Source organism: Meriones unguiculatus, chromosome 3 (genome assembly GCF_030254825.1).
Source record: "Meriones unguiculatus strain TT.TT164.6M chromosome 3, Bangor_MerUng_6.1, whole genome shotgun sequence".
In the NCBI taxonomy this organism is placed as follows: Eukaryota; Metazoa; Chordata; class Mammalia; order Rodentia; family Muridae; genus Meriones; species Meriones unguiculatus.
This window is the reverse complement of record NC_083351.1, coordinates 24,586,716-24,612,543: the sequence shown is the minus strand read 5'-3', so window position 1 is coordinate 24,612,543 and position 25,828 is coordinate 24,586,716. Positions and strand designations below refer to the sequence as shown.

At 40.8% G+C, this 25,828-nt stretch overlaps 1 protein-coding gene across 1 annotated transcript in view; it reads left to right on the top strand.

Moving 5' to 3' along the window:
- Nucleotides 1-934: 934 nt before the first annotated feature.
- Psmb2 (proteasome 20S subunit beta 2) overlaps nucleotides 935-25,828 on the top strand; it is a 32,951-nt gene continuing 8,057 nt past the window's right edge. Inside the window, exons 1-3 of the mRNA XM_021652551.2 lie at nucleotides 935-1,139; nucleotides 7,010-7,132; nucleotides 9,592-9,662. Coding sequence (XP_021508226.1) covers nucleotides 1,049-1,139; nucleotides 7,010-7,132; nucleotides 9,592-9,662 — 285 coding nt within the window. The 5' untranslated portion in view covers nucleotides 935-1,048. The remainder of the gene's footprint in view (nucleotides 1,140-7,009; nucleotides 7,133-9,591; nucleotides 9,663-25,828) is intronic.

Sequence of the window (25,828 nt, the reverse complement as noted above, 5' to 3'; positions counted from 1 at the left end):
AAAAATATTTAAAGGCCATGGTGCCCCAGGCCTTTAATTCCAGCTCTGCTGAGGCAGAGGCAGGCAGATCTCTGTATACCTGAGGTCACCCTGGTCTATATAGTTTAGTTCCAGGCCAGCCAAGGCTACTTAGTAGTAAGACCCTGCATCAAAAATGTCAAAAATAGTCAGGCAGTGATGTCACAAGCCTTTATTCCCAGCACTGAGGAGGCAGATGGCTGAGTTTGAACCCAGCCTGACCTAGAATTCCTGCACAGCTAGAGCTACACAGAAAACCCTGTCTCGAAAAACAAAACAAGCAAACAAAAGTAAACATTTAAAAACCTAATTGTGGCCTGGCAGTGTTGGTGCACACCTTGAATTCCAGCACTAGGGAGTCTGAGGCCCGCGGATCTCTGCGAGTTGGAGGCTAGCTTGGTCTACAAAGCGAGTTCCACGACAGCCAAGGCTACACAGAGAAACCCTGCCTCAAAAAAAAAAAAAAAAGACTAAATTTAGGTCTGACAGGCCTCCTCCTTCCTCAGCCTACACAGTTTTAAAATTTCAAGAGTGACCCACCACCAGGTAGTTTTTGTTTGTTTCGTCACTTTGAGATTGTTTTCTCATGTTGCCCCGGCTGGTCCCTAATTCAGGATGATTTTTCTCCAACCTGGATTGCAGGGTATGATGTCGGCTATTTACTGAGCAACGAAATGAAACAGAAACCTGCTGTAGCTGGCCTTCTCACACAGGGGGCGGTTTTCCCCTGGTACAAATGTTGAAATTCTAATTGGTAGATAAAGAAACGGGACATTGCATAACCTCCAGTTACGTTATTAAGACACACCTGGACCAGCCTACTGAGCAATGACAGAGGTCGAAGCGCTCAACCTCCCGACGGCTCTCTGCTATCTCGCGATGGTTGACGTCACTATCCCGCGCCAGTGGCCGGGCGGTCGCGCGGTGTGAGTCATACCCAGCTTCGTCGGAGTGTGCTGTCTCACTGGTGAGGCCGTGGAGTCAGGAAGTCCCTCTCTGCGGACCCTGCAGCCTCTACCTTCCCGCCACCATGGAGTACCTCATCGGCATTCAGGGCCCCGACTATGTCCTCGTCGCTTCCGACCGGGTGGCCGCAAGCAATATAGTACAGATGAAGGACGGTGAGAGGAAGCGGGGAGGCCCGGCGGGTCTGGGGGTAGGGGCAGGCGGCGGGAGTTGGTGGAGGGGAGGCTGAGCTTCAGGGCGGCTTGGAAGGTAGACTCGGCGTGCTCTGCAGGATTTAGAACCCGGGAAACTGGCTTAGGACCCTGGCTTCCGATTCTAGGTTAGGGCTGTGCTCTGGCCTTGGCCAGATGAGGTTTGCTAGGTGAGTATTGCTCAGGGTGGGGAATTCAGTTTGTAAGAGTTAAAATGTGTGCTCGGCGCTGGGCACTCCAGATCCCTCAATTTCTCGTAAGCTTCGGTCGTCACGAACAGAGGTTAGTTTGAGGGTGCCCCAAGGTGGGATCAGGGGGAGAGTGATATTTTGGGTGCAGAGTTCGGCGTTTCGCTCTTGCCTCCTCTGTCTTAAGCAGCTCAGCTCAGAGCTTCCGGCTTTCACTTGCTGCTAGGTTTTTCTTGTATTCTTGTATTTAAATAGTTAATGCAATAGAGATGGCCTCTCTTTACTTGCTTTATGACCTTTTACGTTATCTTTCAGTGCTCAGATTTTCTTATCTCTCACATTAGTAATACCCAACTCAAAATGTGTTGAGAGGATTGAGTGAATGAGTTATGTGTAAACGTTTAGCATTGGACAGATACTTAACAGACTGACGCATGTATGTTATCAGATGTGTCCAGAGATTTAATAATTTAAAAAAGATTGACTAGTTTCCTTTTTGGCAGAGTTAGTTGGAGGCTTTCCTAAGGGGATGTTAAAATTGCTCAGTAGGTAGAGGTGCTTTTGGCTAGGCTTGACAACCTGAGTTCGATCCCAGAACCCAGATGGTAGAAAGAGAGACTCAGCTCCCCGCACGTTGTCCTCTGACCTCCACATCCATTCTGTGACACGTGTGCTCCCTTATAGAGCAGGAGAATCCTAAATAAATAATTTTTTAAGTTATCAAAGAACAAGTTTCTAAGCTTACAAGTGACAGAACCCAGGTTCAAATCTGTGTAATTTGGAACTGAGGATACAGTTCAGTGGCAAAATACATTCCTGCTATGCACAAGGCCGTAGGTTCTATTCTCAGCACTGCAAAAACAGAAGACATTCTTCCATATGCTCTCTTTTACCCATAACAACATTGTTTCTTTTATAGTGACAATTGACCCTTAGAATCTGACCCTTAGAATCTATGATTGATCATAGTCATGTTACTGTTTGAAAGGTATTTTGCTTTTGTTTAGTAGATCAAAAGTTCATTTGACTGGTTTAGGTAATCTGCGTTCTTTACAGTGCCAGGTGGTGAAAGGTGTGGGGGACAAGGCTGTGTATCCCTTGTTTTAAAAGAAGTTAATAGTTGGGAAGATGGCTGAATAGGTCGGAGCGCTTGCTCTGCGAGCATGAAGACCAGAATTTACATTCCAAATACTCACGTAAAAAAAACAAAACAAAACAGGCACAGCTGTATGCTCGTAACCCTGTTAGGAGCAGCAAATACAGATCCTGGGAGCTAACTGGCCAGTCAGTGAAGCCCAGAGGGTGAGCTTCATGAGAATGAGGTGGATGATGACCAGATGTCCTTCTCTGTCCCAGCACAGGCAGTTGCTCATGTATGTGCAACACACACACAAAGTTAGTAATACAGTAAGAGATTCATATATGTGTATAAAAGTAAGAGATTCGTATATGTGTATAAATAATTATAACACAAACTAGAAAGTAATTGATGTGTCGACAAGAGCAGTTAAGCTTTGGGGTAATAAGAGGAGACTTTTAGGGAATGATGGTGAGGGAGAGATTCTGGTTGTTGAGATCAGGGAAAGCTTTGAAGGCAAATAGCAATTAATCCTGGATTCCAGGAAGGAAAAAAAAAATCTGGAGTTTCTTGAAGTGTGATCAGGGGTGAAAAAGCATACATGCTCCAACTGAAAAAGGCGCCTATTTGGTTGTGAGCCTGTAGCTCCTCTCTGGGAAAATAAAAAGAACTCTGTGAACTTTGTTTTGCTTGGGTTTTTTTTGTTGTTGTTTTGTTTTTTGTTTTTCTGAAGAACTTGAAATCAAAATCTGGTATGAATTGTTTCTCAAGAGACTTGATGAAATTTTATTATTAGTTTGTAGATCAGTCTCCAAAGGAATTTGTTTTGAGAGTAAATTTGCCCATTTGAATAGTAAGGCCTTTGATAAGCAAATGTAAGATTTTTATTTATTTATTTATTTATTTTTGGTGATAGAAGTATTGCTAGTTAGTGTAGTTAGTGTTAAGATAACTAACACTAACTTGTTTGTTTTTTGTTTTTGTAGACCAGGCTGCCCTCAGACTCAGGAAGATTCTCTTGCTTCTGCCTCCTGAGTGCTGCGATTAAAGGTGTGCATCACCATGCCTGGTATTAGGCTCGTTTTTAAATGGATAACTTTAGGAGTAAGTCCTATGAATAGGCATAGAAAAGAAAAAGATCTATGTTATGGATTAAAGATGAATTTGAATAAGTTCTTTAAAAGTTGGTGGTGCATGCCTATAATCCCAGCACTCGGTGGGGAGGGAGCAGAGGCAGATGGATCTCTGAGTTCGAGGCCAACCTGGTGTACAAAGCGAGCCCAGGACAACCAAGGCTACACAGAAAAATCCTGTCTTCAAAAACTAGAGAGAGAGAAGGAAGTAATTGCATTCAACTAGAGTACCCTTTTCTGGTATAGGATAGAAGGGAATTTGTGTGGAATAGGCAAGAATACTGAACAGTAGCAATTTGGGGTAGGGGGGAAGACTTGCTTTATAAACCTTTTTAGGGGAAGGTTTTTTGGCTCTTGAAATGGCGTCTTGCTATGTAGCCCTGGCTAAGCTGCTACTTCTCATGTAACCCCGCCTCTAAGAGCTGGAGTTACAGGCATGCACCACCACACTGACTTAAAATACTACCTAGTTCATTTTTTTCATCATGCTGCTTGGGAAAATATGTTGATACTGGGAAGAAGACATTTTCCGAAACCTGTCTGCTTGTAAAGCTAACTGGTACGACTCAGTTTAGTTGTGCATGTGATGTGTTTCATGATACCCACCCCCCAGGGTTTCTCTGTGGAGCCTTGGCTGTCCTAGAACTCACTCTATTACCAGGCTGCCTTCAAACTCACGGAGATCCTCCTGACTCTTCCTGAGTGCTAGGATTAAGTCATGTGCCACAGCCACCTGCCTAGCAACAGAATGGCTTTTTTCAGTTTCTCAGAGGTCTCCCGAAACTTGCTATTCGAATTCCTACAACATATGTGATTCAGACTACATTGTCTTAACACTAAGTCTAATGGTTTTCCTTACCTGTGAGTTAGGCATTAGTAAGTGATAGTGTCATTTTATATATTTGGTAACTGGAGTTACAGACAAATCATTTGCCCCCTATGTCTCTCCAGAACACATGGCATTACATGCTGATACTCAACTTGATTGTCTGTGTTTGGGGATCTTGTGAGTTTATTGTCAAGTGTAAGAACTTCCTAGAGCTGTACAGGCAGCTTCTTGTACAATCCAGGAGCATAAATATCCATCAGTTCTGTTTTGAAGCATTACCTTTTCCTATTCACTGAGCATGCTCATAAGTAGGCCTGATTTACATTTATTTAATAATAAGTAACAGTTTACTGCCTAGAATCTTAACCTTTTTTCTGAAATGTGACGTAAGTTTGTAAACTCATTCCCCCACAAAAAATTACTTTTGCCCCCAAAGTTTAATGTGTGTGTGTGTGTGTGTGTGTATACATGCAGACTTGTCACAGCACATGCGTTGAAGGTCAGAGGACAACTTGGAGGAGTCCTCTCCTTCCACTGTGTGGGTTCTGGGCATTGAATTCAGAGGTCAAGGCCTTTGTCTGCTGAGCAGTGTGGCCTAGCTGCCCTTTTTCTCCTTAAAACATAATGCAAACTTATTAAGTAATGTTTTCTTACAAAAGTGGAACATGTTAAGTCTAGAGATTTAGAAAGTACTGATAAGCAAGAAGAAGGAAATAAAAATCGCCTGTATTCTTACCACTGTAGAGAATTTAGAACTTATATACCCATCTGGTCTTTTCTTTGCATACATATATGTAAATGAATCTTTTATAACAACTTTGCAAACTAACAGTCTTTGATTGTGTAACAAATGAAAACGTGTCTATTTGGCCATTTTAAGGCAATTCAACATTATCTACAGGCATATTCCATGTGGGACCCGCCCCAGTCCAAATACCCACATTATTAGTGTCTCCCAACTCCGAACACTTGACTTGATAGTTGCATTTGTTCCTTAAATCCTATTAAGAGAGTTCTGCATTTCAAAAGCTTTCGTATAGGAAAACATGTCTCCCAGGGGAGATTATTCAGCACTATTAGAAAAATGAAAAGTGAAAGTAGGGTATGATAGGAAGATTTAAGCTTTTCTCTGAAGCTGCAGACTAAATATTGAGTTTTCTTCCCTAGGCAACAATTACAATCTGAGTATTTATTTATCTATTTAATCTGAATGAGTCTGGTTCAGCTAGATAAGGTTAGAGTATTATGGTTTTCATTAAGATTTAGATAGCTCACTGTTACCACATCCCTTAAAGTTTCTGCGTTGACAACCAATTTTCTTTTTTGCTTTCAAAGTGCAGTTGGTACTTTATAAAGTGATTTTTGAGTCCTCTGCTCATTTTTTTCTTCTTTCTTGAGATGTTTCTATAATCTTAGCTGTAGAAGCTATTCTTTCCACAGGTTTGTGTTTTTGGTTTTTTTGTTTGTTTGTTTTTTGGTATGTGTTTATAACATTTGTATTAGTAGGAACATTTCAGAACTTTGTACTTTGTCTTGTGCCTAAAGATAATCACCATAATCTGATTTCCTTCAGCTTCCCTCACGCCCTATTCCTTGTATTTTAAATGTTCTTAAATGGTTTTTGTTGTTTGTGTTAGTCTTTGGAGAGAGGATCTCACTGTGTGGCTCTGGCTGTCCTATAGCATACTATATAGAACAAGCTGGCATCAGAACTCACACAGACCAGCCTGTCTCTGCCTCCAGAGTGCTAGAATTAAAGCATGTGTCCCCATGCCAAATGTAAATTTTATTTTTTAATTAATTAAGTGCTGGAGATTGAACTCAGGGCCTCACACACACACACACACACACACATATACACACGCAGCATATGCTATATCCCTGAGATACAGTTATAGCCCCAAATTGTAATTTAAAAAAACATTTATTTAGTTAGTTTTTTGTTTTGGGTTTTTTGTTTGTTTGTTTGAGACAGGATTTCTATGTATAACAGTCTTGGCTGCCCTGGAGCTTGCTATGTAGACCAGGCTGGCCTTGGACTCACAGAGATCCACCTGCCTCTGCCTCCCTCTGGAGGCTGGAATTAAAGGTGTGTGCCACTCCCACCCTCAGCCCCAGTCTCCCTTCCACCCACCTCCTTATGTGTATAAGTTCATGCATGTTTGTATACCACATGTGTGCAGTACCCTGAGAGGTCAGAAGAGGTTGTAGGGTTCCCTGGAACTGTAGTTACAGATGGTTGCAAACCCTGATGTCAGTGCTGGGAGTCACCGGGGTTCTCTGCAGTGGCAGTCTGTGCTCTTAACTGCCGACTCTTCTCTCTAGCCCTGCCTTCCCCCACAATTGTATCTTAAATAGTATGCTTTCATATGTAATTTTTAATTGAAATTAACATTAATAAAATATGTGGATAGTTAACCTGTTGACTAGTGAAACTCCTAAAGTCTTATAATGACAATGGTTAATAAATGTAAATATTTATAAATAATATGGTAACTAATATATAAATAATATAGTAATTAATAGACCTGTGTATAGTTGTATATATAAATAGTCCTTAGTTTTTAGTGGCAATTTCTAATATGAATTTCTTTTCCTTTGAGCAGATCACGACAAGATGTTTAAGATGAGTGAAAAAATCTTACTTCTGTGTGTTGGAGAGGCTGGCGACACTGTACAGTTTGCAGAATACATCCAGAAAAACGTGCAGCTTTATAAGATGCGGAATGGTGGGTAAAACTTAGAGGGTAGCTTTGGCTGATGCATGTGGCCACCATACAAGGTGCCACAGACTGTGCAGTTTAAAGAACAGAGCTCTTTTATAGTTGTGAAGGCTACAAGTGTGAGGTCAAGGAGTTAGCAGAGTTGAATTTTTCTGAGGCCGTCTCTTTATCTTGTAGATGACCATCTTCTCCCTATGCCTTTACACAGCTTTTTTCCTCTGTATTGTCTATCCAGATCTACTCCTTTTTTTTTTTTTTCCAGATCTACTCTTAAAAGGACACTAGTCACATACGATAGGGCTTTCCCTCATAACTTCATTTTTTACTTGATTGTCTCTATATGTGCTATCTCCAGATACAGTCAGTCACAGTGTAAGGTTCTGGGGTTAGGGCTTTAGCATCAGTTTTTTGAGGATACTATTCAGCCTGTAGCTACTGCTTTATGTGTGGTTTTGAACTGACAACAGCTATTCTTTACTGACAGTCTTATTCAGTCAGATTGAGTCATTTGAATTTTCCTATTAAACAAAATTAGAGACAGGTATATAATCTCTGAGTTTTAGGCTAGCCTGGTCTACAGATTAAGTTTTCAGGACAGCCAAGGCTAATACAGAGAAACTCTGTCTTACAAAACCTAAATAAAACAAAAATCTAGACCCTAAATTCTAATTCTTCTGTTCCTGAAGATTTTCCGCAAAAATTCCAGAGCAGAGAACCATTTAACACTGACATTGGGTATGAAATGCTAGGATTCAGTTTTTTAAGTTCTTTTGTTCTAGTTCATGTGTGTAGATATTTGCCCTGTACACATGTCTCTGCACCACACGATGCCCACAGGAGTCATAAGAGAGCATCAGATCCCCTGGAGCTGGAATTGCAGAGGGTTATGGGTGCTGGGAATTGAATCTGGGTTGTCTGGAATAGCAGCTACGGCTCTTACCTGCTGAGCCATCCCTCCAGCCCATGGGTTTAAAGTTCCATATGTGACAAGTCATTTATACTCTCTAGGACTTTATTTTCTTTATTTATAAAATGGATTATATTTGTGTTAGTGAAGATGCTTTGACCAGGAGTGGTGGTACCTGCCTGTAATCCTAGCACTTGGAAGGTGGAGACAGGAGGATCTCAAGTTAAAGGCCAAATTCAGCTACACTGTTGGTGTGAGAACATGAGACCCTCTTGGCTTGGGGGTATAGCTCTGTGGCAGAACACTTGCTAAGCATTTGGGAAGCCCTGGGTTTAAGCTCAACACTGCAAAAGAGAGAAAATTCTTTGTGTACTTAAAGGAAGGTCCTTGTAGTTATAAGACACTGTACTTTAAAAGTATTCTTTAGGGGCTGGAGAGATGGCTTCGTGGTTAAGAGCACTTGAGCTGCCCTTGCAGAGGACCTGAGTTTGGTTCCAGTACCCACGTGATGGTTTATAACCATCCTAACTCCATTCCAGGGGTCTAGTACCTTCTTTGGGTACCAGATTCTGGCCTTCTTGGGCAACAGGCATGCATGTGGTACAGATACTTGGAGGCCAACCACTCGTATTTGTGAAATAAAAATAAATCTTTTACAGAAAAGAAAAGCCTTAGGGCCAGGTGTGGTGGCATACAACCTTTAGGCAGAGGCAGGCAGATCTCTAAGTATAAGACCAGCCTGGCCTACAGAGTGAGTTCCAGGATAGTTAGGACTAGGCAGAGAAACCCTGTCTTGAAAAACAAACAACAAAAGACTTAGAATATATCTTTGGTTTAATTTTTATATAATTACATATGTAAAACAACTGAATTACATTTATTTGTACATATATTTTAGGTAGTACATTTAGCATTGTTTTCCCAATTGCTTAAGTAATTTTGAAGTATGTTGCGTACAATGTTAAGTACTGTGCTTAATACTTGAGAAAATTCATGGGTGGTCAAGACTTAGACCCTACCATTCAGGGTCCTAAAACTATGCTACTTTGGATCCCACATACTTGGGGTGAAGGGTGTGGCAGTGCTTCTGAAGTGCGGCTGTCCTGAGAGAGGGCTGAGTGAGTGAGAAGAGGAAGGGTTGCTTGTTTCATGTGTTTTAGGTGCTGAAGTCAATGCCTAGAAGAAAAATTGTGTCTGTTTAAATTAACTCTTAAAAACCTGTAAGTTAGTTATTTTATTAAGTATAGTTTGGAAGATGAGTTAGAAGGATCAGGAGTTCAGTGCCATCCTCAGCTATATAATGAATTCGAGGCCAGTCTGACTCAAGAGACCCTGTTTGGGTGAGATCCTGTTTCAGAACACATAAATAAATAAAAATGGCTTTTAACAAAATTTATAGTTAGGGTAGGTATAGTGGTACACACCTGTAATCCCAGAAGCAGGAGGGCTCAAGTTTAAGGCTTGTTTTAAAAAGAAAGGTATAAAGAAGTGATTTGAGGTGGATACTGTTACTTCCTTCTGCTTCACATCAAGTATGATTCCTTATGTCTTGTACCAGGATATGAATTGTCCCCCACAGCAGCAGCTAACTTCACACGTCGAAACCTGGCGGACTGTCTTCGGAGTCGGGTAAGCAATGCAGCTAGCGGCCCTGAGGCGTAGAAAGAGCTCCGTGTGAACAGGCTTTCCTGAACCATGCCCATTGCTGTTTATTCCTTTGTAGTCCCCTTGGCTTTGTTTTCTCTTTGCTCACTGTTACTTTTTACTCTCTAATTCTGTTGCTTGGGAGGCTAATGAATTCAAGGGTAGCCTGGGCTGCATATTAGTTCTAGGCCAGTCCAGGCTATGTAGTGAAAATATGCCTTACTTTAAGAAGAAAATTAAATTTTTTTTGTTTGGTTTGGTTTTAACATTTATTTTGTGTGTGGTGTGGCTGTGGAGGTCTGAGAACAAGTAGGAGTTGCTGGTTCTTGCCTTCCTTATAGGCTACAGGGATCAAAATCAGGTTGGAGGCTTGATGGCAGTTGCCTTTACCCACTGAGCCATCTCACTGTTTTGTTTTTTTGTGTGGCATGCTAACGTGAAGGACTGTGATAAGTTATTCCCCTCCCGAGATTTTACTTTTTTTCAAAGCAGTTTTAGGTTCACAGCAAAATTAAGAGGAAAATACAAAGGTTTTTCCATAGAAACTCAGCCCAGGTAACACATCCCTCATTGTCAGCATCTATCAGAGTGGTGTATTTCTACAACTAATGAGCTTATATTGACAGCCTGGGTTCATAGTTTACATTAGGGCTTGCTCAGAGGCATGCATCCTTTGAGTTTGGGTGACTATGTAAGGATCTAAATCCATCAGTATCATACAGAGTATTTTCATTGCCCTGAAACAAACTCTTCTGTGCCCCACCTGTTCACCTTTCATCTGCTGAACCCCTGAGAGCCACTGGTCTTTGTACTGTTTGCATAGTATCTTTTTTCACAATGTCATAGCATAGTGTTGGAATCCTACCGTAGGTAGGCTTTCAGATTGACTTCTTGGTGACATACATTTAGAGTTTTCCAAGTATGGCTGGAGAAGTGGCTCTGGTTAAGTACACTTTCTGCTCATCCAGAGGGCTTGAGTTCAGTTCCCAGCATCTATGTTAGTCAGTTCACAGTCATCTGAACAGCTCCGGGGATCTGATGCCTCTGACCTTTTGAGGCACCTGTACCCATGCACCGGTACCTACATGCAGATGTACACACATGCACATAATTTAAAATAATACATAATCTAAAAAAGTAATAAAGTTTTCCATGTCTTCTCATGGCTTGACAGTTTATTTCTTTTTACAGTAAGCAATATTCCTTTGTCTAAGTGGACTGAAGTTTATTTTATCCTTTCCCTACTGTAGAACATCTTAGTTGCTTCCAACTTGAGTCACTTTGTCTCTGGGATTTCTTTAAATGTGTTTTCAGTTCTTTTGGTAATTACTCAGGAGTGTGATTGCTGGTTTGTACAGTATGAATATGTTGACTTTTGTAAGAAAGTGCCCAAATGTTTTTCAAGTGTTTTTATTTTTGTTGAACTGTAGCTAACGTCCCTACATGGTAATGGAGGTAGTAATGTCTGTCTTTCTGTGACTGTGTAGCCAGAGCATGAAGAGTTGTTTCCATTTATTCTGCTCTTGTGTTGTAGCATCCTCTGTCTGATCTTGAAGGAAGCAACATTGACTTAGAGATCGAGTGCGTAGAGATTGCAGTAGATCTGCCAAGAAAGTTCATATTATTGCCAAGGGTGTGTACTTTCTCCCCAGGGACTGAGTAAATAGAGCCTTGCCATGTGACCTTACCCCCTGTGCCTACTTATTCATCTCTGCCATCCAGATAACTTCCTAACCCCACAGGAGTGCCAGGAAAATGAATGCTTGTAAATCATAATATTTAGCATTCATATGACTTTTGCCCAAAGCATATTGCTTAATAATTTAATCTACTTGCTATTCCACTGAGACAGATAGTAGTTGATTCTCTTGCTGATACAGTGAAAAGCATAAAGTGGCAGAGGGACTAGTTTTTGGCACACAGCAGGCCAGACAAAGCGACAGTAATTGTGCTATAATTTGACTGTTTGCCTTAAGGTCAACTCTGATTCTTCAATAACCGTTTAGAACATTAGTACTCTTGGTGATTCGGATTTCATCTTCTTTCTTAAACTTAGTCATGTGTAATCAAAACAAGTATAGGTATTAAGCTTTTTATAAACCTGCTTGCTATTGATTGTTTAGAAGATTTATTTTTACAGATTTGATTGTGTGTCTGTGTATGAATGTGTGTATTTGAGTTCATGTGCCTAAGGAGGGCAGTGACATTGGATCACTCTAGAGCCTGGAGCTATCTATAGCAGATTGTGAGCCGCCTGACATAGATGTTGGGAGCTGTATGTGCTCTTAACCATTGAGCCATCTCTCCAGTCCTATAAGTTTTTATAAGCACTTTTATTTTCAGTGCCTAATACTAGACCCCAACCATCTCACTAGAGTCTGTCTTAGTGTTAGTTTTGACCAGGTACTTTAAAATCTTAATGATCTATAAACAGTTTTTTAATGTGTGAGTTTTGCCTGCATGTATGTCTGTGTACCATGTTCATGCAAGTGATTATAATATTTCAGTAGAAATCAGAGACATAATAGATTGCAGAGTGAAGACAGATTTATGTACATAATTTTGATGTGGGTGAAAAGTTAGGCATTTTTTATTTACTCCTTGAGGGAGAGAGGTGGGTCAAATACTAGGTTTCCTATCACCCAGAAGTGCCTCTATTATGGAAGGAATGTGCCCCAGTTCCTTGTGTAGGCACTTTTTCTGATTTACCAAACAGAACTGGGATAAGAATTCTAGCTCTGGGCACAATAAAAAAAAAAGCTTTACCATTAAATGCTGTAGACATTGAGTGAATTAAGCTCCTTTTAGAATTGAGATAAGAGTGGAAATTTGCTTCATGCAAATGCAGTGAATCTACCTAATTATCTGATTCCCTTAAAAATTATCTGTTCTATTTAGCATCTCCATGTCATGTTTGATGTTTTGAACAAATAAATATCTCTTGTTGACAATGACAGAGCTCTAGTAGGTACTGACCACCTCTGCCTTGTGCTTCTTTGTTCTACCTTTCAAAGTAGATTCTAAAATAAAAATTTGTATTTTAGTTACTTGGCATTTTATTTTTATGTATATGTGCATGTGTGGATGCCTAGGAAGGCAAGAAGAGGCCATTGGAGTCTCTGGAGTTAAGAGTCACAGGTGGTCATGAGCTGCTTGATGTTGGTGCTAAAGAAGAGAACTCAGGTCCTCTGAAAGAGCAACAAATGCTCTAACCCTGAGCCATACTCTCTAGCCCCAGTACTTGATTTTACTCTAGAGAAATGATGATAGTTTTATATATTCCTCACATAAAGTCACTGTAATTGGCATATTTACATGGTAACATATTTTGGATTAGCCAGGTTTTATTTATATGAACTTTCATGTGTCTGTCTGTAGCTTAGATTGTTTGACTGTCAGTTACACTGTGTGTTTGTGCACTCACGCTTATCGCTGGTATCAGGATAGAGGACATTTACTGTAGAGTGCATAATGAATCTTATATAAACTAGGTCAGTAAAATGCAGGCAATTTGGGGTTGTAGTTGAATAGTCTTGGACTGTTGTGGGCTGTATGTTTTTGAATGGATTCTAGGCTCAATTTTCCTATTTACAGAATTATAGTACTTCATAGAATTGTTATATGGACTGAGAGGTAATCATGCAAAGCTTTGTACAGAATATAAATCATGTAATGGTTAATAAATGATTTTTGTTTTTATGTTGCTATTATCATTTGGTTAAAGAAATAATGGCTATGTTACCTTTATAGAGATTATTTGTTGAATTATTTAATTGAACTGATTAATTACTAAAATGGGGGCTATAGGAATTTACTAGAATTGATGGAAAGTGTAGAAATAAAGTAACACTGAGCATTTGTTACATGTTAAGTTTTGTTCTAGATTTACCCAGCATGTATGAACACCACTAGCCATAAAGAGCTACTTAAATTCTAATTAATCCCTCCACTCCATGCCATATGCCTCCTTGGATTGAATCTAGGACCTAATGAAATATTTCATTGTATTTTACTAAATAAGAGAGTCTAGGAAAGTGTCTCTTTTGAGTGAGAAACTTGTACTTTCTAGTTTTGAGTTCTGAATGAGTCTTAGGCATGGTGATGTTAAGTGTATGCTCTGCCGCTGATCTACTGTATCCACGCCCCAATATTTGCGTGTGCACATGTATGCCAAGGTAAGCTGTGGAGCTCAGAGGAAAGTTTTGGGAGTTGGTTCTCTCTTCCCTCATTTGGAACTCAGAGATTGAACTCAGACTGGTTAGGCTTGGTAGCAAATCCCTTTAACCCCATTGAGTCATTTTGCCTGCCTGGCTCCATTGGTATTATTTACATGATTATCTGATTCCCTTAAAAATTATCTGTTGCATGTAGCATCTCCATGTCACCGATGTGAGACAGGTGTAACGAGGCCACGCTAGTGTCCTTGGGGAATATGGAGTTTTGTGTTGAAGCTTCAGCAGAACGCTGGCCTCTGTAGTGTGTAATCTTCCAAGCTTTACTACTCCTACTGAGTGCTCAGTGTTTTCATAGGACTTTTTCTGAAGCGTTTCCTAAGCCTTTGGTCTTTCTCTCTTACACACACACACACACACACACTTTTGAAAATGCTTAGCAATTAAACAGTAGAAATAATGAAAGCTGGCACATTGTTTTTCAACTCTGGTTTTGTACGCTGCAGTTGATCACAGGAAAGACTAGTGTGGTTAACCTCAGCGCGGTTTCACTTGTATTCGCTCTACTTTTATTTTTTACATGCAGAAATTACATGTCAAATTTTAATCTAAAAAAAAAAATGCTTCACCATTCTCCCCCCCCCCGCCCCCCTGTAGTTACAACCTGCTCTTAGGAGCTTTAGTGCCTGCTCTGCTATGAGCTAGTGGAATACGCTGAGAGAGCAAGCAGCTGATTGGATTAGGTAGGATCTGAAGCAGGGTGGTAACTCTGTGGCAGAGCATGCACTTAGCAAAGCTTGTTCAGTCCTGGTTCCAAGAAGATAAAGATCTGGTGTCAAGACAAGCATTTTCTTTCAATGAAAGAAAAAGAAACATAGGAAAGAAAATTAGTCACTTCAGAAGTGATCACTGCTTATGTGAGTGATCACTGGATGTGAATGGATTTGCTTTGGGTCATGGGAGACAGGTACAGCAAGCTCCTAGCCTAAAAGAATCCTGTTGCTGTGAGAATTCTGTTCCGCACCGGAGTTATTCTCTTCATTCCTTAAGTGGCTGGCATAGAGGCCATCATCTGCTTATTGGTATCCTTGGGATCATGTGACTCAGTGAACAGATGGGCCAGGTGAAACCTTGACTTTGCAGGTCTTATCCCCTAAACACGACCAACCATTTGTTACAGATGATTAAAATATCACTAACAAGGGTAATTTCACATGCTTTTTGGCAAATGTGGTTATCAGGATGTGACATGACGAAGCATTGCCTCTTCCTCTATGTGCCATCTCCCTTGAGGCCTCATCTTCCCTGCTCGCCCCCATCTTGCCATGCCCAGGCTTGCCTTCCAGCTCACCTGCTCCAGATGGGTGACACAGTGGGAGGACACTGGCAAAGGCAGATGTGTTTATTTTCCGGAGACAAAATGTTGTGCTGCTGCAGATGGCAGTGCCTTGGAGCAAGTGGCAGCCTTTGACACCACTGCCACACAGCCTGGGCATCTTGACAGACAGAGCAGAACTGGCTTACTCTTGGTGATGAGGAAATTGAGGAGAAAAACAAAATTGAAGATGTTAATCAATTCCTGGACTTTTGGTGCAAGTAGCAGTTTTCAGCCGATGGGGAGTAGTTTTCTTTCTCTGTCAGTTTTCTTGCCTCTGTCAGCTAGTCGACTAGCTGGGCTTTCATTGTGGGCCAAGAGTTATGCGTGTTTGTTACTTTGTCTCCCAGCATCAATAGGACAGACTGGAAACTGGGAACAGGCTCCACTTAGATAGGTATTCATTTGTACTGCACAACATATGCATATCCCAGGTCACGAAGTCTCCTAGGATTGGGGGTGGCTCATGTCTGCCCCATTGGAGATACTACTATTCTATTTTTAGTGGTCATTTTGATTATCCAAAGGCTCAGGGACAGGTGTGCCTTGAAGTTGAGGTACCTAATTAATATGACAACACTGTGCTTACAGTGTTTTTCTGCCAGCGTAAAAATTCTGACAGCTGTCCTTTAAAAGTAGTTTGCTTATTTAGTCATTAGGGCTTGACTAAGTCCATTAAGAAGACAAAGAGGGGTTGTTGAATCATTATACCCACTCACTCCCGAGGAAAAGAAAATGGCTTCGGAAGATTCTTTCTTGAAGCTCCTGGCTTTATTTGAAGACCTCCCCCCCCCTTTAAATAAAATTATGTGGTGTTTTTCCCAGCCCCAGTGCTGATAGAGTTAGGAGTTTGCAGGTGTAAAGCCCTCCCCTCCCCCTCCCCATCTCTCTCCAGGGGGTTATATGTGAGAAGGCGTTGCTTTCTCACTCAGAGAGCATATATGTGCTACCCTGTTGGATGCCTGCTGTGAGCAGGGAACCCTGTTCTGGCTAAGTGGAATAAGCCTATTGGACGGCTGGGATTGTACAATTCCATAATGGCAACTTTTCACCTAGAATATCTTACCTAAGCACAATGGAAGTGAAATAATATAAGTAATTGGTTTATATTTATATTGTTTTGAAACTTATGTCATTAGAAATTATGTGGTTTCCTATTAAGGTTTGGCTTAAGGCTAAAGTGGCAGAATGCCGTGCCTGCTTAGTAGCAGCATGCTTTTATTTTTCAAGTATTTTTCATTAGAAATACCAACTTACCCTTACCTTTTAAGATTACTTTAAACCAGTGCCCTAGTCTGGGTAGGTACACTTGTGGGCAAACCCTAACACTCAGACAGAAACACACATAAGCCCCGGGCATCTTGTAGGAGCACACATTGTTATGAATTTAAAGACTGGTATCAAAAACCCTTTTTATTGTCTGCCAAAAAAGTGCGTGTGAACAGTGAAGAAGGCTTCCCGCAGGAGGAAGAGTTGACTTATTTCTTAGCCTGGGAAGTAGTTACATGTGTTATAGTCATTAAGCTATACATGTATGCTTTGTGTGTTTTTACATATATTATTCATAAAAGGGTAATTCTGTAAAAAGACAAAAGAAAGGCTAAAAGAGTAAGGAAGCATAACATTTTTAACTTAAAAATGAGAAGAAGTTAACAGTGTAGCAAATATAACTAACAAGGCTTGAAAGAAGAAAAGGAAGAGAACAATTATAATTTCTTTGTGGTGATTGCCTGGTGTGTTTGTTTTTGTTCTTGTGTTAGGGAGCTGAGGATCAAACTTATGGCCTTGTGCTTGGCAAGCAAATGCTCACCACTGAGCTAAATCCCCAATCCGGATATAATAATCTCTGAATAACTGCAATGTTCTACCAGAATCTCATACATTCCTTACAGGAGCCTTTGAATAGGGATAGCTTATTAGAGACAAGGTGCTCTTTAATTACTACTAGTAATTTGTTCTGCTGATCTCCAGACTGCACTGTCTTTGGGGCTGAGGAAAAGGTTACAAAGTTCAGTATGTGCCTTCAGATGGGGAAATGGAGAAGTAGAAAGTCAACTACACTGCAGAATGAAAGTGCAGGAATGCTCCTGTGCACAGGGTGTTGTGGGGAAGAGTTTAACCAGTGCATGGACAGACAAAAGATGAAGCAAAAGGGAAAACTGGAAGCAGGCCAGGTGCATGAGAGCAAGTTAGTGTTTGCAGATGTTCAGGGCAGCAACAGATAGTTCTCTGGTCCACTTATGCTACATTCTGTCTGTCTGAACAGGGCACAGTATACAACTTAGGATATTACTGATTTTTTAAAATGTAAATAGATAACATTTTATTGGTATATAGAAATCTATAGTTTGGTAAATAAGACTGAGAGCTTTAGAGGTATCTCAAGAGATTGAAACTTAAGAGGTAGTTCATGTTATCATAATTGCAGTGGACCAGGCCTGGCAAGATGGCTCAGTAGGTAAGGAGGACCCAGGTTTCAGCACCTATATCACAGCTCACAACTGCCTGTACCCTAACCTTAGCCCCTAACCTTAACTCTAAGACTCCAATTCCTTCCTCTGGCCTTCTTGGGCACCAGGCATGCTCTAATAAACATACATACATGCCATGGAGACAAACACATACTCACAAAATAGAATAAATAAATCCTAAAACACACAAGCAGTGGGCCTTTCTCAAAAGCTGTTGGTTAGATTATTGGCTGCTCTTTGGAGAATATAGGAAAGAACGGAGGGAAAAGGGAGACTTATGAACCCACGTACCCATGTGGTTGTAGGAATAGGGTACACTGGATATGAGGTGTTAATATGGAGCATTGTTCTCACAGCAGAGCTCCTAAATGTTCTTTTTCCCCCTCAGAAATCCATTGTTATTCTAATATACACTGTTGCCATCTGAGAACATCGACAATCATATATTCTAAATATTCTCTCCCAGGAGACCATGATTCCGTCTGATAGCTTAGAGGTGAATTTGTTATATGCATTCAGCATTCCTAGGCACTCATGGACAGACATTCACTATGTACCTTGTGTTGTACATGTCTGTAATAAGGCGTGGCTTCTGCATTGGAGTTTTAGGAACTCACTTGAATGTACATGGAACCCTACATTTGTTCTAGAAACCACCGACCCATGAGAAAGGATCCAAGTGGCCCTGTTGCAGACGTGGTGTTGGTTTTGCCATTGCAGGGTCAGCAATTTTATTTTGATGTTATTTGGGAGAAAGCAGTATTTTTGATTAGCAAGTAAAATTAATGTAGAAAACAAATACTGTGTTAACTAGTTGGTATAATAAGGCATCTGTGCCATGTTGCATTTCAACTCATTAAATTTCTCAACTTTTAATTACAGTAAGGTTACAGCTTTTAATAGAATCAACTAAACGAGCTTAGCAATGGCTTTATAGAAATAAAATTGATAACATTTTGACATGTTTGGGGGTGGACTTTAAAGTCCAGTTTTGTTAAAATAAACATTGAAATTACACCATATTTAATCTGTCTTTCTTCCCATCTTTGCTTCTTTCCTTCTTTTTGGTTTTTTTCGAGACAGGGTTTCTATCTGTAGCCCTGGCTGTCCTGGGACTTTGTAGACCAGGCTGGCCTCAAACTCACGGACATCCACCTGCCTCTGCCTCCCAGGTGCTGGGATTAAAGGTGTGGGCCACCATATCTGGCTCTCTTTCTTTTGCCTCCTACAGTTCAGATTTATTTAGTAATTATTATTTACTTGTAGGAACTTAAACACGGCGAGCACTGTGATTCCTCATGACTGTTAGAAAAGTGGGTTGGGCCTTTAAAGCTCTAAGTGGAGTAATATACATTTGAAAGCCCCTAAGGCAGTGAGAAGAAACAGCAAAAATATGGTTGGACATTTCTCATTTAGGGTTTCTCAAAGTCCAGTGATTGTTTTATTTATTGCTTTCTTTGTTTCCAGCCTACCATGAACATTTATAGACACTGATTGAGTTACTGGAGACTAAACCTGGCCCCTGTGGCGGTCAGAAGAGAGTGTCAGATCTCGTGTAACTGGAATTGCAGCTGCTGTTTAGTATCAGGAATTGAACCTTGATCTCCTGCAAGAACCAGTACTCTTAACCGCTGAGTCACCTCTCTGCCTCAGATTTATTTTATTTTAAATGTTTTTTAGACTTGTTTTATTTAGTGTGTTTTGCCTGCATGTGTATGTGTGCACCATATGTGTGCCTGGTTCCTGAGTTCCTGAGGTGGTCAGAAGAGGGCGTTGGATCTCCTGGAATTGAAGTTATGGATGGTTGTGATCTACCATGTGGGTGCTGGGAATCAAAGCTAGACCCTCTACAAGAGGAGCAGATGCTCTTAACCACTGAGCCATCTCTTGAGCCAATATGTATTTTAATTCTGTGTATGTGGGGGCTGGTAAAGGGGAATGCAGGTCCCTTTGGAGGCCAGAGATACTGAATCCCCTGGAACTCTAAGCGCTTAGGTGCTGGGGCCGGACCTCATGTCCTCTCTTTATCACTCTCTCCAACCTTTTTTTTTTTTTTTTTTTTTTTTTTTTTTTTTTTTTTTTTTTTTGAGAAAGGGTCTCTTTGTAGCACTGGTTGGCCAGGAGCTCGCTGTATCGACCAGGTTTGCCTCCAACTTCATAGATCCACCTGCATCTGCTTCCTGGGTGCTGGAAGTAAAGGCCATGCTCCACAACGTCTAACACAGTTTGTACTCTTAACCACTGAGCCACCTTTCCAGCCCTGTGTTAGCTTTCCTTTTTTCTTTCCTTTCTTTGCTTTGGTTTTTTTGAGACAGGGTTTCTCTGTGTAGCCCTGTCCTGGAATTCACTCTGTAGATGAGGCTGCCCTCCAACTCACAGAGATCCTCTTGTCTCTGCTGGGATTAAAGACATGTGCCACCATTGCCCTTAATGTGTCTGTGTGTGTTTGTGTGTGCACATGTGGGTAAAGGCCAGAAGATATTGAATGTCTTCCACAATGCTGTTTTTCTTGGGTTTTTGTTTGTTTTTAAAGGTAGGATTTTACCCACTTGGAACTTAGCAGATTCAGGTGAACTGGCTGGCCATCAAGTCCTAAGGCTCCCCCTGTCTCTGACTCCCTGTCATCAGGATTACAGGTGCACACTGCCATACCTGGCCTTTTAGCTTGCATGCTGGAGATTGAATCTGAGCTATCTCCCCAGTCTGTTTCTTTTAATTTTTGAAACAACGTCAAAGTACAGTCAAAGCTGGGGACTTGCTGTCTCCTGTAGAGACTGTCTGAGTCCATGGTTGTAGGTGACTTTGAGTACTACAATGGATAAGTTTATTAGCGAAAGGTAGTGTGCGATTCTGATTCTAATTAGTTTAACTTGTAGGGCTTTTTCTTTCTCTCTTAGCCAGTCTGTAACAGGAGGCCGACCTTCCTTGAGCTCTCCTTGTATCGGCATCTTGCTAATACTCTCTTCGGAGTATGCCTGTTTCCCGTGGCTGACTCTCCACTGCGGATTAAGCTCAGTTAAACATTTATTAGGGAATCTCTGCACCCATTTCCTCACATGAATGTCACAGCTTCTTTGTGCTGTCACAGCAACCTACATTTACTTCTGCCATGTGTCCTGTTGTGATTGTTTGCTGTCTTCCACACGTGAAAGCATGCATGTGTTGGTATGAGTGAACCCTCTTCACTTAGTCTCGTTGACTTTGACTGTACCCCATCTTCTCTTTCCAGCACAACTTTCCCTGAAATTTTCACTGTCTCCCCTGTGATTATGTACTATTTCTTTTTTCTTTTTAGAAGAGTTCTTATGCTGCTTTAGCTGGCCTTAGAGTTAATGTTTCTGGGAGTGACTTAATCCCCCTGCTTCCATCTCCCAAGTGTTGGTATTACAGGCATATTCCACCACACCTGGGTTATCCTGAGCTGGGTGAGACTGGCTGAGTATCTGCCTGTTTCGTAGTTATCCTGTCTTGTAACTCCACTGAACTTTTATAGGATTTGATTAAAGATTTTTATAAACTATTTTATGCTTATACATAGAAGAGATTGAATCTATGCATGGTCTTGTCTGGATTTGATGGCTCATTCCTGTAATCTCAGCACTTAGAGAGCTGAGACAGGAGAATTGTCATGAGTTCCAGGCAAACATGGGTTACTGAGACTCCTGTCTTAGAAAATATTGCTGTATTGCTTAGAAAAAGAGGCCATAATATTTTAAATCAAGTAAAAGTATTTAATTTCAATAATTGGAAGTTGTTGAATTTTAAGATGTTTGAGGTGAATTTTATTTTAAATATGAAAATCTGTAATTAGGGCCAGCAGGATAGCACAACAGATAAAGATGCTTGCTGCCATGCCCGAGTGTGGTGTCTGGAACCCAAATGCTAGAGAGAGAGAGAGAACTAGACTCCCACAGGTGTCCATGTGTGTGCTGTGACACTCACACCAACAAATACTTTTAATCTGTTACTAAAGTAGCAGAAGTAGAATTTTGAAATTATACTCAGAAACTACCTAAAGCTAGTAGATTCTGTTGGTTATTGAAGCACTAGATCACTGCTTCTGATTCAGAGCACTAGGGTTGGAAAACAGTAATTGATCCAGCGAAGGTAAAAATGGATATTGACAAAGCAATTAAGGTATTGGTGGCACAAGTGTTTATTGAATAGCTCCTGCAGATACTTGATAACTTCAGACCTTATAGAAGAACCACAGCTGTGACATTAACCCCACTCTTCAGACCTAAAATATATTATTGATCACAATTGATATGGTAAGTGAAATACAGGGCAATAGGTGCTGGTATGGAAAGTTGGGGAATATTTAAGTATGAAATTCACAGCTGCCAGGTGGTGGTGGTGCCTCTCAGCATTTGGGAGGCAGAGGCAGGCAGATTCGAGGTCGGCCTGGTCTACAAAGTGAGTTCCTGGACAGCCAGGGCTATGTAAAAAGACCCTGTCTTGGGAGAAAAAAAAAAAGTTACAGCTATATATTGGATCATACAGTTAACCTAATTTCCATTTAGTGGAAGCAGAATGGTTTCCTGGGAAAGCATACAGGATTGATAGTTGAGAAGCCTGAATTCTGGTCTTGACTGATGCTCAGGACCCTTGTGAATTAGTCTTCTCTTTGAACATTAGGCTCCCTGTGTAAAAGGAATGCTGGATAAACTCAGTGAGCTCATAGATCTCCAAACATACAAACTGCATTTTCATGAGCTATCTTAGGATAAAAGGTAGAATCTTGGCAATATCCTGGACTAAAAGAAATATCAGGGGCTGGAGTGATGGCTCTGAGGTTAAGAACACTCACTGTTCTTCCAAACGTCCTGAGTTCAATTCCCAGCAACCACATGGTGGCTCGTAAGATCTGGTGTGCAGGCAGAATGTTGTATAAATGATAAATAAATCTTTAAAAAAATATATCAGGCATGGTGCTAGAGGAGTAGATCAGTGTAAAACCATGCAGGATCCTGGGCTTAATTACCACTACCCCCAAAACAAACAGCAAAACCATGGCCATAGTATTCTTTTCAACATGTATTGTTTATTTAATATAGTTAGAAGTCTGTTAATTAAAGTGCTCAACTTACCTGTCCTGTTGTGGGTTAGTATCTGCTTCCACATTACTGACCCACCAGGCATAGACAAACGCTTCCCACACAGCTTAGCATTTAAGGTGCTGTATGGCCCAAAGAAACTGCACCTTCCTTCAAGACCCCTCAGTCATAGTAATGTCATCCCATTCAATTAGAGGTGGCAAAGGCTGGCCTGGCTCCAAAAGAAGACTGTCAATTCCTCTCCTTTTCTGTGTCCACGCTCGGCAGGATGCTTCCTCACGCCCACCTCTCTCCCCCTTGCTGTGACTTCGGCTTCCGCCAGATGTCACACCGCTGCTTGTCACCGCTCAGACTCTCATAGTCGCTGATGTTGTTGTTTCAGTGTATTTGTCACAACTGTTCTCTTTAGCTGTAAAATTTATGGAATTTCACGCACTTCTTAATCACTACAGTGTTTCTTTTTCATGATAGAGGAAACAGACAGGGAATTATAAGCACTTCTAACTTCTATAAAGTTAGAAGGAAGATGTTCTCTGTAACTGAAGTAAAGTTCCTGTGTATGGTGTACACTCCCCACTCCCAAGTGTACGGAACTGAGCTTAGTTCTTAGGGGTGCAGAGATACACTAGTCCATCTCAGTCCCAGGAAGAAGTACAAAGAGACTATGGCTAATGCCCAGTTAAATGTTATTTATTCCTTTTGCAACCATAAGAAGGTAGATAATTATATTCTCTGTGGTACCATCTCCTTGATCTTTGTATTATCTAGTCAAATCTGTTAATACAGTCACAATTTTCTTTTAAAGATTTATTTATTATGTATACAGTGGTATACAGTGTTCTGTCTACATGCCAGAAGAGGGCACCAGATCTCATTATTGATGGTTGGGAGCCACTATGTGGTTGCTGGGAATTGAACTCTGGGCCTGTGGAAGAGCAGACGGTGCTCTTAATCTCTGAGCCTTCTCTCCAGCCCACAATACAGTCAAATCTTAAAAATGAGCAGGTGAGAGTAGTTAGGCTTTGGTATTACTATGTATCAGGCATTGTGCTGAGTACCTCACATTGTTCATTCATTTTGGTTTCATTTGAGACAGTGTTTGTTCTGTGTAGCCTGGGTTGTGATGTACTCACTTTATAGACCAGGCTGATTTCTAACTCACAATGAACCGCCTGCCTCGGCCTCCCAGAGCACTGGGATCACAGGTGTGCGTCACCATGCCCAGCTTGTGCTATTCACTATTTAAACCCTAGGAAAGCTTAAAATGGCCTGGGGCTTTTCACTTAGCAAATAAGCTTGTCATGTACCTTTTAAAATTATTTATTTCTTTTTAATGTACATTGGTGTTTTGACTGCATGTATGTCTGTGTAAGGATGTCAGATTCCTTGGAACAATAGTTACAGACAGTTGTGGGTGTTGAGAATTGAACCTGGGTCCTCTGGGAGAGCAGCCAGTACTCTTAACTGCTGAGCCACCTCTCCAGCCCCTTAATGTGAACTCTTTAAGAGAGGAGAATATATTTGTCTACTCTCCCACCCCAACACACATTGTAATAAGAGGATTTTTTTTTTTTTTTTTTTTTTTTGAGGACAAGGTTTCTCTGTGTAGCTCTGGCTGTCCTAGAACTCCCTCTTTAGACCAGGCTGGTCTTGAACCCAGAGATCTGCCTGTCTCTGTCTCCTGAACACTGGAACTAAAAGTGTTTGCCAAGAGGCAGAAATGTTTAATTGGGCATGTCTATAATCCCCACACTGGAGAGATGAGACAATGTTTACAACAAATTCAAGACCAGCCTAATCCACCTGGTGAGTTTCCGGCTGGCTAGGGCTATATAACGAGACCCTGTCTCCACCTGCCTCCCAGAAAGAGAGAATTTTGTAATATCTTATTCCAGAGACTAAAAGTTATTTTTAAGTCTTCTGGTATGATTTGTTTGAAATTTTTTACTTGTATATCACACACAACCTAAATCTAAGCATGTTGGTGTGTGTAAACCACTGGTCCTCAGGCTATTATTATGGAGTATATTAACTAAATGCTTGGCTGCATTTACTAGATGGATATTGAATATTTGTCTTGTTAAAATACATATACTGTTTAGGCTCAGCCTTTGCTGTAGGAGATGTCCAGTCGTCTAATGCACTGCTCTCTACTGGAAGACCTCCTAACTTTGTCTTACATCTTTTACAGAATAGAGGTGGGTTTTTGGTCCTGTCATTAGTGTTTGCACTTCTCAGTAGTTAGGCAGGTTCTTCCATGTGATACTGTGCATAGAAAATAAGAAGTGTGCAAAGGCTAGAAAGTTGATGCTTACTGCTCAGGATAGGCTCACCTGTGAGACACAGTATGAAAATATTTAATATGTGTTAACTTAGTTTTCAAATATGGCTCTCCATTTTTTTCTGAGGACCTAGAGTAGACTGACCATGAAGTAAAATAATACTGTAAGTGGCTAATATGATCACTTTCAGCCATGCACATCTGTTAACCTTAGAGCATGAGAGGAATCCTAGGAAGGAGAGACTTGGAAACTTTTTGCTTTCCTTTTTCTTTTCCTTTTCCTTTCTTTTTTTCTTTTCCTTTCCCTTTCTCCTTCCTTTCCTTTCTTTTCCTTTCCTTTCCAGACAGGCTTTCTCTGTGCAGCCCTGGCTGTCCTGGAACTTACTCTGAAATCAGGCTGGCCTCTAAGTTAAGAGATCTGCCTGCCTCTGCCTCTGCCTCCTGATTGCTCGAACTAAAAGGCTTTACCATAACCCAGCTGATACTAGGAAACTTCATTTACTACTTTGCTCCCACATTCCAGACAGTGTGCTGGATACTTTTAATAAACATCTCTCTGTATCTTTTTATAAAGGCATATACCTGTAAGGAATTTGCTTTGTCCCAGGGGTGATTGGCCTTCCCTATTACTTATTTTTTTTTATTTCATAAATTGTTTTATTTTCTTGATAATATCTATCATATATTAAGTCTGTACTGTTTTAGATACTTACAATGCATTATCTCTGACCCTTCGCTGCAGTCCTTTTGTACTAGGCATTAGCCCATATTTTAGTTGAGATTCTAAAATTCAGA